This window comes from Trachemys scripta, chromosome 9 (assembly GCF_013100865.1).
Source record: "Trachemys scripta elegans isolate TJP31775 chromosome 9, CAS_Tse_1.0, whole genome shotgun sequence".
NCBI classification, from domain to species: Eukaryota; Metazoa; Chordata; order Testudines; family Emydidae; genus Trachemys; species Trachemys scripta.
The window spans coordinates 53811868-53825435 of NC_048306.1; the positions used below are offsets into that span (position 1 = coordinate 53811868).

Consider the following 13568-nt stretch of genomic DNA (forward strand, 5'->3'; position numbering starts at 1 on the left):
CTCAGCCCTGGAGAAGCCAGAGCAAACACATGCTTTAAAGAGTAGCTCTGAGGACTCCGGGTTAGCAGGGAGGGGAGAGAGCAGACTGACTGGCCTGATCCTGTGCGAAGGGATCACATCTCCCGCTTGCCAGTGGGAGAGCCGTGCTGTTTGGGGGCTCTGCTGCTGCGCGTCCTCATACCTATCCAAGAGGCTGTTTGTGCCCCAGAGGAGTGGGAGGAGAGGAGGGCTGGCAGGGTGCCACGGGCACAATGCCTTGCCTGGCTTTGCTAATGAGGCAGCCTGCTCTGTCCCGTCCATGCAGGCTCCATGCATGAAGAGAGCTAACTGCCCAGATGTGCTCCCGGCCTGGGGTGGAGGCGCCCTGCCTGCAGACGGCCATCCAGAAGGGGGGCTACATGACCCTTTTACAGCCAGGAGAGGGCGCTGCTGCCCAGCAGGCAGCCAAAGCTCAGCATTATAGGGACAGATTGGGGTTCAGCCTGCAGTCTCGGGCTTCCCCTACAATTCCAGAGCAGCTGAGTGTCACTGCAAAAGCATCAACCCTCAGACAGTTAACCATGTTCATGGGTGTCATGTCGTCACTATGCTTCTGTGTCAACATCTCCTTGAAAGGAACAGGGGCAGAGCACACCCCAGAGCTGTATCCTCTGCACTCACAAGAGCTACAGACCTACTGGGCTAGTAACATTTGCATATGGCACAAGGCAGTGGGGCTATCAGCAGGGGGCAACGCTGCCTCGATCCCCCACTTCCATTCTGCACTTACCAGAAGGAGACTGCCAACAGTCCTGCCTCGGGATCCCAGTATCCTCCTCTGGCCTTCACGATGCCCTCTGGGCCCGTGGTACAGAACTGGCCATGTAGGATTTCAGGAGCGCAGGGCTCCAGCGCGTGAAGTGCTGCCCGGACGGAGCCCCGGAGCGCGAGATGCCGCACAGACAAGGCAGCCCCAGGGAGTGGTGGTGTTCCCATTGTGCAGGCAGGGAGCCAAGCTCCAGAAGGCGAAGGGCCAGATGTCCCAGTGTGCTCAGTACCCAGGATAGGGGTCTGATCCAGAGTCACTGGACACTAAGAGCATTTGAAAATCTGGCCACTTCAGCAAGATGCTTAACTGGGAGCTGCTGTGTGCGGGTCACCTCTGAACTCTGGCCTTGGCGCCCCAGGGGGGCTGAGGGAGCCAAGAACTCACCTTGCCTCCCAGTCCGGTGGTTTAGCCCATAGACTGCTCTTCTCCCTCGCTGTGGCCCAGTCCAGTTCTCCCTTCCCTGCCCCATGTGCACAGAAATACAGAGCTTGAGCCTGGAATTCACCATGGGATCTTCTTCCTCTCCAGGCCCAGGGCCGGATATTTGGCAAACTGAAGGAAGAAAACTTCTTTAATCCCAAAGAAGAAGTAAAGCTTGAAGCCCACATCAAGGTGCCTTCCTCTGCAGCTGGACGCGTGATAGGCAAAGGTGGCAAAACGGTACGTCAGCCAGCAGCACGGCGGTCTGCCCCAGCCAGACCCAGGAGACGGGGGAGTTGTGGAGCTGAAATTCCTTTGGCTTTGTTTGCTGATTGTTCTGTAGCTCTTTTATAGCCGCCCAAGCTGGAGAGAAAATCACATGGGACAGGATGCCCCTGCACACACACCCAGCAAAGCAGCTGGGGTCACTTCAGGGCCTTCAGTAATACAAACAGCTCTGATCCCGCAGCAGACATGGCCTGCGGTCCTGTGCTATTGGGTCTTTCCCAGTGAACTGCACCAGCAGCCTGGCAGGAGAGTCTCTGCTGGGTTGGATTGGCATCACCCCCTCTGGCGCCAGTCCTGCTGATGCCTGAGCCAAAACTGTGTCTCACTGAGTCCTTCCCTGTACTTATTGGCCAGCTGGAGGCACTGCAGAGCCATTAGCTACCCATCCTTCAGCCACTTTTGGGGATGGCCTGATTCCTTAGGGGGAGGGTATTGGAATTGCTGGGCGCTGGGCACTGGTACAACTGGGTAAGCAGAGCTGAGCTCGTACCGCTGCTGATCTGAGAAGCCCAGCAAGGCACAAAGGCGTGTGGGAAGAGGGGAGAGATCCCTCCAGTCGGCTGGTTGGACTCTGCCTATGGGTAACAGTCTAGAGTCCAGTCTCCAGTGAACAAAGCCCCAGTAAACATGCTTTGCGTAGAGGTGCTAAGGAGGGAGACAGAGAGCTTCCAGTCTGTCCGCATGGTGCAGCCCGTCCAGGATCCATAGAGTGCTGGATCCATTGACCACAGCCCTAGCCCATCTCTTCCACACCCCAAGTAGCCCGCTGGAACAGACACACAGGAGGAGCAGAACACCCCTGCTGGCTGTCCTGCTGCTGGCTGGGCTTTGAGGAAAACCCAGGATTGGCTTGGGGGTAGGTGCAGTAGCTGGAGTGGTTAACAATGCACACAGACTGTTGTTAAAACTTCTCTTGCTACAGGTGAATGAACTGCAGAACTTAACCAGTGCAGAAGTCATTGTCCCCCGTGACCAAACTCCTGATGAGAATGAGGAAGTTGTCGTTAAAATCATTGGGCATTTCTTTGCCAGTCAGGTATAGGGCATGAATATTTTTCAATTTCCAAAGTATTTTGTGGCAGAAGGGAAAGCTGTCCGCTCCTTCACATCCGGGACAAAATCTGTATTATCTATACAAATCCTGCCTTCTTGGTTCTGATACAAGGGTGTGAGGCCTGGTTTCCCATAAGTACAAAACCATTTCAGTACATGCATTTGGGTATGTTGTCCCTAGATTTAAAGTGTACGTACCACACATCAGAGTCACTTGATTTCCTATATGTGTAACCAGCTCTGTTCATGTGATACTGAAGCAGTTGATTTGTAAATGATTGTTACCATTCTAATACTGTTAACTTTCCCACATTGCACACATCAGCTCTCACCCTGTTCCCATTGGAGTCAATAGAAACTTGGGCACTGATGTCAAGGCAAACTGGATCAGTCCCACTGTGGATATCAGTGTACACACATTTCACAACCTAACCCATGAGCAAAGAGGTCAGAGTTGTAATCACCTGAACCTTTCTGTTGCCTGACCATTAGTTTGCTTAAATTTGCCTCAGTCACATTGCATCTGGGTAGGATTTTGCATTTAATTTCCTTCCTCCCTCTCCCCCCCCCCCAAAAAAGAAGTCTACCCCTCACACCATCCCCAGGTGACGGCTGGGGTCTTACAGGTCAAACCGCTGACTGGAGCCATTCTGTCAGTGTTAGTTTGATACAGATCTGTGTCTGTATCTGTCTACCTGGAGAGCTCAGGGCTATGGGTGGTTATTTCCCGGATCTTTCTAGAACGGGTTCTCAAACTGGGGGTCAGGACCCCTCATGGGGTCATGAGGTTATTATAGGGGGGGTCGTGAGCTGTCAGCCTCCACCCCAAACCCCGCTTTGCCTCCAGCATTTATAATGGTGTTAAATATATAAACAAGTGTTTTTAATTTATAAGGGGGGTTGCACTCAGAGGCTTGCTATGTGAAAGGGGTCACCAGTACAATAGTTTGAGAACCACTGTTCTAGAATGTTCCAGCCCCATGGTTGGCGAGAGCCTGTTCCGTAGCACAACAGTGAGCGTGCCCGAGCTGACAAGGGTGGAACGTGCTGGTATATGATTTTGTTGGTTATAAACTATGGACTAAGACCGAGATTTTCAAACATAAGGGGCCTGATGAGTGCACACAAGTGCCTGCCGCTGCCCAGCCTCTTTGTGCTGCAAGAGCAAAGGGGGAGAGAACCTGCCCGGTCATCACCACAGGCAGCATCCAGCCTGTATTGACTGTCTCTAGGCTAATGGCAGCCATTAGAGTCTTTCCTAAAGGCTAAATAGAGCATCTCCTTAGTCCTGCTCACCTGGCCACACATCACAGGACAACCCAGGATAGAAGAGGGCGGGTATTTATTACACAGGGTTTTCAGAACTCCTTGCAGTGGTAACTTAACTGCTTCTCTCTAGGTGGTGTCAGGAATAAATCAGTGGGGATACAGCTCCTCCATCTGATAAATGATTGGTACAAACAAGAGAGCTTTTACCTAAAACTACTTTTTATTAACTCTTAAGCACACATACATACGCACATATACTGTAGTGTAGCAGCAGCGTTAGCGCATCCCAAACATCTATATTTACCCAAAGTCTGGAATGGTTTTCAGGAATCAGCTACCAGCCTTTCGGGTGCCCTCCTTCCACCCAGCTGCTGGGGAACTTAGGTGCCAGCTCCTTGCCCAAAGGAAAGTTCCTCAGGCTGCTTCAAAATGTATCCTTTTGCTTAAACTTTTATAGCTAACTTAAACAAAGCACATAACCCATGGTGACTCCTGGTAGGTCACCATAGTAACCCCTAATTTCAGCAAACTATTCATTATTTCTCATCATCAAAACATTTCTAGTATTTCCAGTCATAACAACAATAAAACATGTGTGTCAGGGGCACCTAACCAAGGTCAATTCTCCAAACATGCCTCCCGTTCTCATGGTGCATTGACTCTCTGCCCTTTCCTCCCATTCTGATTAGCAAACCACAAACATGCAGCTGCACGGCCTTGCCCTTCAGCGCTAAGATTAGTCCTAGCTCTGTGGCATTTGGTTTTCAGCTAGTGGTGGCTGGACACACAAGATGGCTGACTGCAGTACTGTCAAGTTCTGGGGTTACCCACAGGAATTTCAAATTATGGGGTCATAGGGAGTCAGGCTTTAGCAGCTGTGCAGTGGCTGATGCGCTAGGCCCAGTAGGACCATGCTCTGCTGTAGGCGAGGCCATGCCAGGCTTTATCATTGCAAGAGCCATGACATACAGAGCATGGGTAGGCAGTGTGAGGGGCAGGCACCACCGTCACAGTGTGGAAGTGACGGCATGACCAGCACACAAGGCTTTGCTTCATACAGCTGAGCCAGGGCACTGAGGAATGGAAATTCAGCCCCAGCTAGCCCAGCACTGAGCACAATTGAAAACCCCACGCCCTGGGCAGCATTGCAGGCTAAGGCTGTTTGCAAACTCGCTGTGTGTGCCCCAACACAACCCCAGGCCTGACTCTCTCTGCACCAGGTGGGGGCGGTGCACTGGGCCACTGGGTCCCACCCCGCCTGGCCCATCTCTGCAGCTGTTTCTCTCTCTCTCGCTTTGCCTGCAGACTGCACAGCGCAAGATCAGGGAAATCGTACAGCAGGTGAAGCAGCAGGAGCAGAAACATGTTCAGGGAGCTCCTTCCCTACAGCGCAGCAAGTGAGGCTCCGACACACCAGCCAGCAACAACCGATGAATGTAGCCCTTCCAACACCTGCCAGAGCGCCAGATCGGGGAGCCAACCAAAGACCCTCCTGAGGCATAAACGTCTGCCCACGGCTGGGCTGTGCAGAGAACTCACAGTGGGGAGGGGGAGGGTTCCAACCCACTCACACTGACGATGCCACACAGCAGGGGCTCTGCAGACTCTTCCAGGCCACAGCCTCCATGTTCCTCTATTTACTAGCACGACGCTATCCCTTTAGTTGGACTAACATAGGCGGAGATGGGGCAAACAACCCACTGACAGCTCTTTAGGACCCACTCTTTGTGCACGTGTGCACATACTAGATGAGAAGATTTTTACAGTGCATGGGCTGCAGTGCATGAGGTGGCACTCGCAGCATTAATATATTTTAGAATTAATATATCTGTAACGAAACTAACCGATTTTTCTTTTTTGAAAAAAAAAATAATTTTTTATTTTTTACTTGTTTTTTGGGGCTTTTTGTTTTACGAAAAAGCAGGCTTTTTTTAGACCTCTAAGGAAAGAAACGAGTCCACTTGGATATCTAATATACAATAGACTGAAGATACTGCCAGCAGCAAAATTAAAAGAGGGTAAAAAGTGGCAATTTCCGTAAAGGTTTTAGGAAGAGCAGCGTTTGGATTGTCTGTCTGTGCCAACACAAGGGATACCGTCTCTTAGAAGAGGAATCTCTCTATATATCTCTGTCCAGCTCACATACCTGTTTCTCTTTGCTTCACAGATTCCACACTGGTTTTTGCATCCTGTCCTATTCCCTCCCTCTCACTTTCTCTCTCTCTCTCTCTCCACCACCACATCAGCTGTGCTCTAAGTAACACACCACCGAAAACAAACACAAGAAACACCCAGCCACAACTTCCACTTTGATTATCACCCAACCCAGCCACCATGGTACTTGTACTAGCATTTTTGCAAAAAAAGAAAGAAAGAAAAACAAGAAACCTCAGTGCCCCCAGCCACGCAGAAGCTTCAGCCCCTGTGGGGGGAGGACACTGCATCAGGATGGGGGAAGGGGCTTTTCTTTCTTTCTTTTCCTTTTTTAAATGGGGGGAGGGGAGACAAATAACTTACAAGATGTTGTTGGCCCAGGGCATGGAAATTGCAATTTTTTTTTTTCTTTTTAAAGAAGAGGGAAAAAAAAAAAACAAAAAACTACCTCAGGTGTTTTCGTACCTCAGCACCTTGCCCTCGTGTTTCCCTTTTAGAGATTTTGTATGCCTTGTAAAACTGATAGTTGGAGCATTTTTTTATTTTTTTAATAAAAATGAGTTGGAAAAAAATCTAGACCAAGTCAGCTGCCCAGCGGGAGAAGGTGCCGTCCCGCGTGTGCAACGACAGCTCTGTATTATCTTTCTGCTAGCTGAGAGCCGATGGCCTTTCCTTTGGAGAAACCTTGAAAATGTTCTTAGAAACAAACTGACAAAAAGACAACCCGAGAGAGAAAGGATTGAAGTAGAACTCCTGAGTTTTGATAGGGCACACGCCATTAGAGTTTTCTACGCTAAAGGATGACCATGTACTGGTTTACGTGAACATACCATTGTACCAACAGACTGCAATGCCAGTTTCCTCTACTGCAAACAGTGTTCTGTGAAAAAAAGAAATATATCCAGCTAACAAGAGCCTCATCTTGGTATTTATTTTCATTTAATGTCATGGAATTGACTAGGGCTGCAAGCTTGGCTGAAGGGTGGGTAGTGGGTGGGCTATAAAAGGCCCTAGTGGTGCCCTAGAGCCACGGCCAGACCACCATTGGGTCCACCAGGAGCTATGTAAGGCAGTGAATAGCCCCAAAAGAGGGGACATGGCAACATTACTCAGAGGGGATATAAGAGTGGGAGAAATTGGTGGCTGCCCCAAAGCAATTAGACCATCAGGGAGTAAGGTAGGCAGGCAGCCTGCCCTAGCACCGCTCAGCTCCTGGCATGCCTGGCTCGCAGGGGCAATCACAGGGGCTCCATGTGCTGCCCCCGCCTGGAGCGCTGGCTCCTCAGCTCCCATTAGCCAGAAACTGCAGCCAATGGGCGCTGTAGGGGGAGCGCACAGAGCCCCCTGCTCCTGCCTAGGAGCCAGACATGCTGGCCGCTTCCTGGAGCTGCCAAAGGTAAGCACCGTCCAGCTGGAGCCTGCATCCGCTCCCCAGCCCACTCCAGCACCCAAACTCCATCCTGCACTCTGAACCCCCTCTTGCACCCCAAGATCCCCAGCCCCACACCAGAGCCTGCACCTCCCACACCCTGCCCCAAACCGCTTATCCCCAGCCCTGAGCCCCCCCACACACAAACACTCTGAACCCCCCAGCCCTGAGCTTCCTCCCGCACCCCCTAACCATCATCCCTGGCCCCAGAGCTCACACCCCCTAGCCAGAGTCCACACCCAATCCCCTGCTCCAGCTCTTAATCCCCTCCTGCACTTTGAACCCCTTGGCCCCAGCCCTGAGTCTCCTCCTGTAGTTCAAACTCCTCATCCCCACCCCAGAGCCCCCTCTGCACCCTGAACCCCTCATTTTTCTTCAAGTGCTTGCTCATGTCACTTCCATTCTAGGGGTGTGCACACCCACGTGCAGTTGGAGATTTTTGCCTTAGCAGTAGCTGTGGAGTCAGCTGGGGCACCCTCTGATAGGCCATGCAGCAGTATATTAGGCACCACCAGCCCTACACCTGTGACAGTCAGCGCTCTTTGTCTTGCATCCCAAAAGCATTAGCAGTTCTTAACAGCCAATTGTTATTCCCTTTGTATATAGTTCTTAGATCCTTAGTGAGCCAATTTAATTGTAAGTTTAGTGGTAAGAGTCCCAGCTGGGGCTTCACCCTGGAGCAGGGCATCAAGGCCTGTTCCTCATGCAACAGGCCCACCACAGCAGCTGTTTGAAGAGCTTGGGGGAATCCCATATAAAAGGACAAGTGCAGATTTAAAAAAAATTTCATCCCAAAAGGAGAGGGACATGTGCTTGAAAGCCCTCCTGATCGACACCGTGCACAGCGCAACCTCCAAGCCCTCCCACCAGAACTCCTCTCCTAGCACCTCGGCATCAGTGCCCTGCCGGCACCGGCATCCTGCCAGCACTGTTTCCCCTCGCCTGTGCCCAAGAAGCAACTAAAGGAAAGGGTTCCCTGGCTCCACCCGAGGGGAAGGGGGGTGCTAGGCAAAGGACCTGGTTCAGGCCACATGCCTGCCCCAGAGATATAGGGAAATACTGCTACAGACAGACCCCCCTGGTCCAGCCAGGGATCCTCCTCCAACTCCTGGGAGTGGTGGAGGATTCCAGCTCCTATGGGGATCTTCATCGCCCCAGACAGTCCAAGCAGCCAAAAACCTGGTAGGCCTGCCAGCATCGCAAATGCCATGCCAGACACCAGCCTAGGACACTGGTCCCGCAACCTCGGTCGCTGGCTAGAAGGCCCAGGTCCCTGGCACTGCGCTCTCCTTCCCCCGGGCACAGATTGCTGGAATCGAGGCACTGGTCCTCACGCTCCTGGTACCTGCCAGCCTCCCACCTAAGATCACCTTAGCACAGATCCCTATCACCCAGACAGTCACCTAGGCACCGCTGCCTGATGATACAGGATCACCCAACATCCCAGCACCACTCTCTGCTGCCCCGGTACTGCACGAGGGACAGACAGTAATCACTGACCTGTAGACACCTGTCTCTGCCAAGGCTTAGTTCTGTGCACCCCAGTTCCATTTCCCCCATCCCAGGGTCCCCCATTCTCCACCCATGCCCAGCCCAGTCTAAACCCTCTCCTCCCCCCCCCCCTGCCAGGGGGCTCTGTATGCCCCCCATCCCTCTCCCCTGCCCCCTCATACCAGGGTGCCCCCCATCTCCCCTCCCTCACTTTGTTCATTTCTGTCCTCCGCCCCTGCCATTCTCTTCTTTCAGGCGCCTGCTGGTGTTCTGGCCCCTGAAGCTGCACCCATTCCCAGACAGTTTGGAAGCGAGCTGCTGCAGCATTCAAAACTTACTGCGGTTGAGCCAGACAGCAATGGCATCGAGGTGTGTGTCTGACCAAAACCAGGGCAGCCGAGACTCTTTCACACAGCCTAGTGGCCTCAAGATATAAGCAACTCCTGGACAGCTGTGTCTGCCACCAGCCTGCATCCGCTGCACCTGTGCTAGCCCCCGGCCACCAGTGGGGAGGCAGTGCCCAAGCAGCTTGGGCTGTGACCTGCCCTCGTCATAATGACAAGCAGTAAGAGTAAGGTTTTTATCTGGGTGTTTTTTAGTAAAAGTCACATACATGTCGTGGGCAATAAACAAAACGTCAAAGAAGCCCCGCCCTGCCTACGACATACTTAAAATACCCGCAACAAACAGGCTGAGGCCTGGCAGCTGCTGACCAGGGAACTGTACAGCCTGGAAGTACCCCAGTCAGAAGGGAGCAGCGAGGTCTATCTCCACCCAGGAGAGGTGAGAGCCAAGGGAGCCAGAAACCTGAGTGGGTGCCCTTGCTGGACCACTGAGGGGCAATACATATACAAGTATCCTCCCTGTGACAGATAATGCACTGCTCTTCCTTTCATTTTTTCTCTAGCTGAGGAGGAAATGGGCTCAGAAAAGAAGAGGGATGAGACACAAATAAACCAGCAGCCCAGGCTCCAATGTAGAGAAGAGCAACTCATGGCAAAGTTAAACTCTTCCACCAGCAGCAAGGCTCTCTTCCCCTCCCACAAAGCAGCCATCTCGGTTTCCAGAGATCCTGGGCCTTTCTTGGCCTGGTTTGAATCAAGGCTGACATTTCAGGTGGCAACAGCACGCAGCAGCTTTCCGGAGATTGAATGCAACTAAAAAAGAGCCACCGTAGCTTAACAACCATGTTAAAGAAGCAGTGAGAGATAAAGACTTCCTTTAAAAAGTGGAAGTCAAATCCTAGTGAGGCAAATAGAAAGGAGCATAAACACTGCCAAATTAAGTGCAAGAATGTAATAAGAAAAGCCAAAGAGGAGTTTGAAGAACAGCTAGCCAAAAACTCCAAAGGTAATAAAATGTTTTTTAGGTACATCAGAAGCAGGAAGCCTGCTAAACAACCAGTGGGGCCCCTTGATGATAAAGATACAAAAGCAGCGCTTAAAGATGATAAAGTCATTGCGGAGAAACTAAATGGATTCTTTGCTTCAGTCTTCATGGCTGAGGATGTTAAGGAGATTCCCAAACCTGAGCCGGCTTTTGTAGGTGACAAATCTGAGGAACTGTCATGGATTGAAGTGTCACGAGAGGTGGTTTTGGAATTAATTGATAAACTTAACGTTAACAAGTCACCGGGACCAGATGACATTCACCCAAGAGTTCTGAAAGAACTCAAATGTGAAGATGCAGAACTATTAACTAAGGTTTGTAACCTGTCCTTTAAATCAGCTTCTGTACCCGATGACTGGAAGTTAGCTAATGTAATGCCAATATTTAAAAAGGGCTCTAGAGGTGATCCCAGCAATTACAGACCGGTAAGTCTAACGTCGGTACCAGGCAAATTAGTTGAAACAATAGTTAAGAATAAAATTGTCAGGACACATAGGAAAACAAACTGTTGAGCAATAGTCAACATGGTTTCTGTAAAGGGAAATCGTGTTTTACTAATCTATTAGAGTTCTTTGAAGGGGTCAACAAACATGTGGACAAGGGGGATCCAGTGGACATAGTGTACTTAGATTTCCAGAAAGCCTTTGACAAGGTCCCTCACCAAAGGCTCTTATGTAAATTAAGCTGTCATGGGATAAAAGGGAAGGTCCTTTCATGGATTGAAAACTGGTTAAAAGACCAGGAACAAAGGGTAGGAATTAATGGTAAATTCTCAGAATGGAGAGGGGTAACTAGTGGTGTTCCCCAAGGGTCAGTCCTCGGACCAATCCTATTCAACTTATTCATAAATGATCTGGAGAAAAGGGTAAACAGTGAGGTGGCAAAGTTTACAGATGATACTAAACTGCTCAAGATAGTTAAGACCAAAGCAGACTGTGAAGAACTTCAAAAAGATCTCACAAAACTAAGTGATTGGGCAACAAAATGGCAAATGAAATGTAATGTGGATAAACGTAAAGTAATGCACATTGGAAAAAATAACCCCAACTATACATACAATATGATGGGGGTTAATTTAGCTACAACAAGTCAGGAAAAAGATCTTGGAGTCATCGTGGATAGTTCTCTGAAGATGTCCACCCAGTGTGCAGAGGCGATCAAACAGGATGTTAGGAATCATTAAAAAGGGGATAGAGAATAAGACTGAGAATATATTATTGCCCTTATATAAATCGATGGTACATCTCGAATACTGCGTATAGATGTGGTCTCCTCATCTCAAAAAAGATCTACTGGCACTAGAAAAGGTTCAGAAAAGGGCAACTAAAATGATTAGGGGTTTGGAACGGGTCCCATATGAGGAGAGATTAAAGAGGCTAGGACTCTTCAGCTTGGAAAAGAGGAGACTAAGGGGGATATGATAAAGGTATATAAAATCATGAGTGATGTAGATAAAGTGGATAAGGAAAAGTTACTTACTTATTCCCATAATACAAGAACTAGGGGTCACCAAATGAAATTAATAGACAGCAGGTTTAAAACAAATACAAGGAAGTTCTTCACGCAGTGCACAGTCAACTTGTGGAACTCCTTACCTGAGGAGGTTGTGAAGGCTAGGACTATAACAGAGTTAAAAGAGAACTGGATAAATTCATGGTAGTTAAGTCCATTAATGGCTATTAGACAGGATGGGTAAGGAATGGTGTCCTTAGCCTCTGTTTGTCAGAGGATGGAGATGGATGGCAGGAGAGAGATCACTTGATCATTGCCTGTTAGGTTCACTCCCTCTGGGGCACCTGGCATTGGCCACTGTCAGTAGACATGATACTGGGCTAGATGGATCTTTGGTCTGACCCAGTACTGCCATTCTTATGGGATAGCAGCATAGCTTCCCTCTGTCAGTCTTCACTATGAGCAGGAGGCTGTGGCCACACCAGTGTTTTGGGCTGATTAAAGAATTAGGATTATATCGTCCAGAGAGGGAAGACAATGGCAGCATCTAAGATTCATGGGGTGAGGTGGTCTCTGAGAACAATTACAAGCTAGAGGCAGCAAGTGGGAACAGGCTTTGCACAAACCTCCACAGTATGAGGCTCTGAGAGGTATCAACTCACTAACATCCCCACACAAATAACCACAGGCTGGAGATGAATACAGCCATACAATAGTGCAGAGGTGGGAACTGACCTATTCATCTCACTGGCTGTTCTTCTCACAAAGCTCATGGGTACAGGGAGAAATTTACTGGTACAGTTACACAGAGAGAACATCCCCTGGACCAGTCAGAGTTCTTTTGTCCAAAGTAGCATATCCCACTTTCTGAGCCAGGAGTGTCCACACAGGAGTTGGAGCAGTAAAGTGTCACATGTCAATAAGTCCCAGCTCTAGCCCATCTCTGTAAGGCTTAGGGTTACCATAAGTTCTCTTTTTCCCGGACATGTCCGGCTTTTTGGCAGTCAAACCCCTGTCCGGGGGGGAATTGCCAAAAAGCTGAACATGTCCAGGAAAATGGCAGCTCTGCTCCTCCCCGACTCTTCGGCTCTGTTTAAGAGCCGGGCTGCTGGAGAGCTACCGGCTTCGGGCAGCCCCCGTGCCTCCGGACCCAGCGTCCCCAGCCGGGCACTTCCCCTCCCGGGCTCCGGCGGCGCAGGGTCCGGAGGCCCGGGGGGCTGCCTGAAGCCAGTAGCACTCGGGCAGCCCGGCTCTTAAGCAGAGCCAAAGAGTCAGGGAGGAGCAGAGCCGCCGCGGCTGGAGGCTCTGCTCCTCTTCGGCTCTGTTTAAGAGCCGGGCTGCCCGAGCGCTACCAGCTTCGGGCAGCCCCCCGGGCCTCCGGACCCTGCGCCGCGGGAGCCCGGGAGGGGAAGTGCCCGGCTGGGGGCGCAGGGTCCGGAGGCATAGGGGCTGCCCAAAGCCCGAGCGCTACTGGCTTCACGGTTTGCTGGGCAGCCTCCAGACCCTGCGCCCCCAGCTGGGCGCTTCCCCTCCCGGGCTCCAGCTGCGCTGGGGAAGCGCCGGCCGGGGGCGCAGGGTCTGGGGGCTGCCCGGCAAACCCTGAAGCCAGTAGCCCTGGGGCAGCCCTTTCCCCCTGGCTGGGAGTGGGAGGGAGGAGGGGGCGGAGTTAGGATGGGGAAGGGGCGGGGCTAGGGTGGGGAAATGGGCAGGGCCAGGGCCCATGGAGGGTCCTCTTTTTTTATTTATTAGATATGGTAACCCTACTGTTAGGGAACAACAATTTTCAAGAAAATCTCACAGCACCTACAGGTTTTA

General features: G+C 51.0%; 1 protein-coding gene across 2 annotated transcripts in view; it reads left to right on the top strand.

The window, feature by feature from the left end:
- Nucleotides 1-6564, top strand: part of IGF2BP2 (insulin like growth factor 2 mRNA binding protein 2) — a 98780-nt gene extending 92216 nt beyond the window's left edge. For both annotated transcript variants that reach the window (XM_034782429.1, XM_034782430.1), the window contains 3 exons: nucleotides 1337-1468; nucleotides 2439-2552; nucleotides 5144-6564. In XM_034782429.1, the coding sequence (XP_034638320.1) occupies nucleotides 1337-1468; nucleotides 2439-2552; nucleotides 5144-5239 (342 nt within the window). In that variant the 3' untranslated portion in view covers nucleotides 5240-6564. The remainder of the gene's footprint in view (nucleotides 1-1336; nucleotides 1469-2438; nucleotides 2553-5143) is intronic.
- The last annotated feature ends 7004 nt before the right edge of the window (nucleotides 6565-13568 follow it).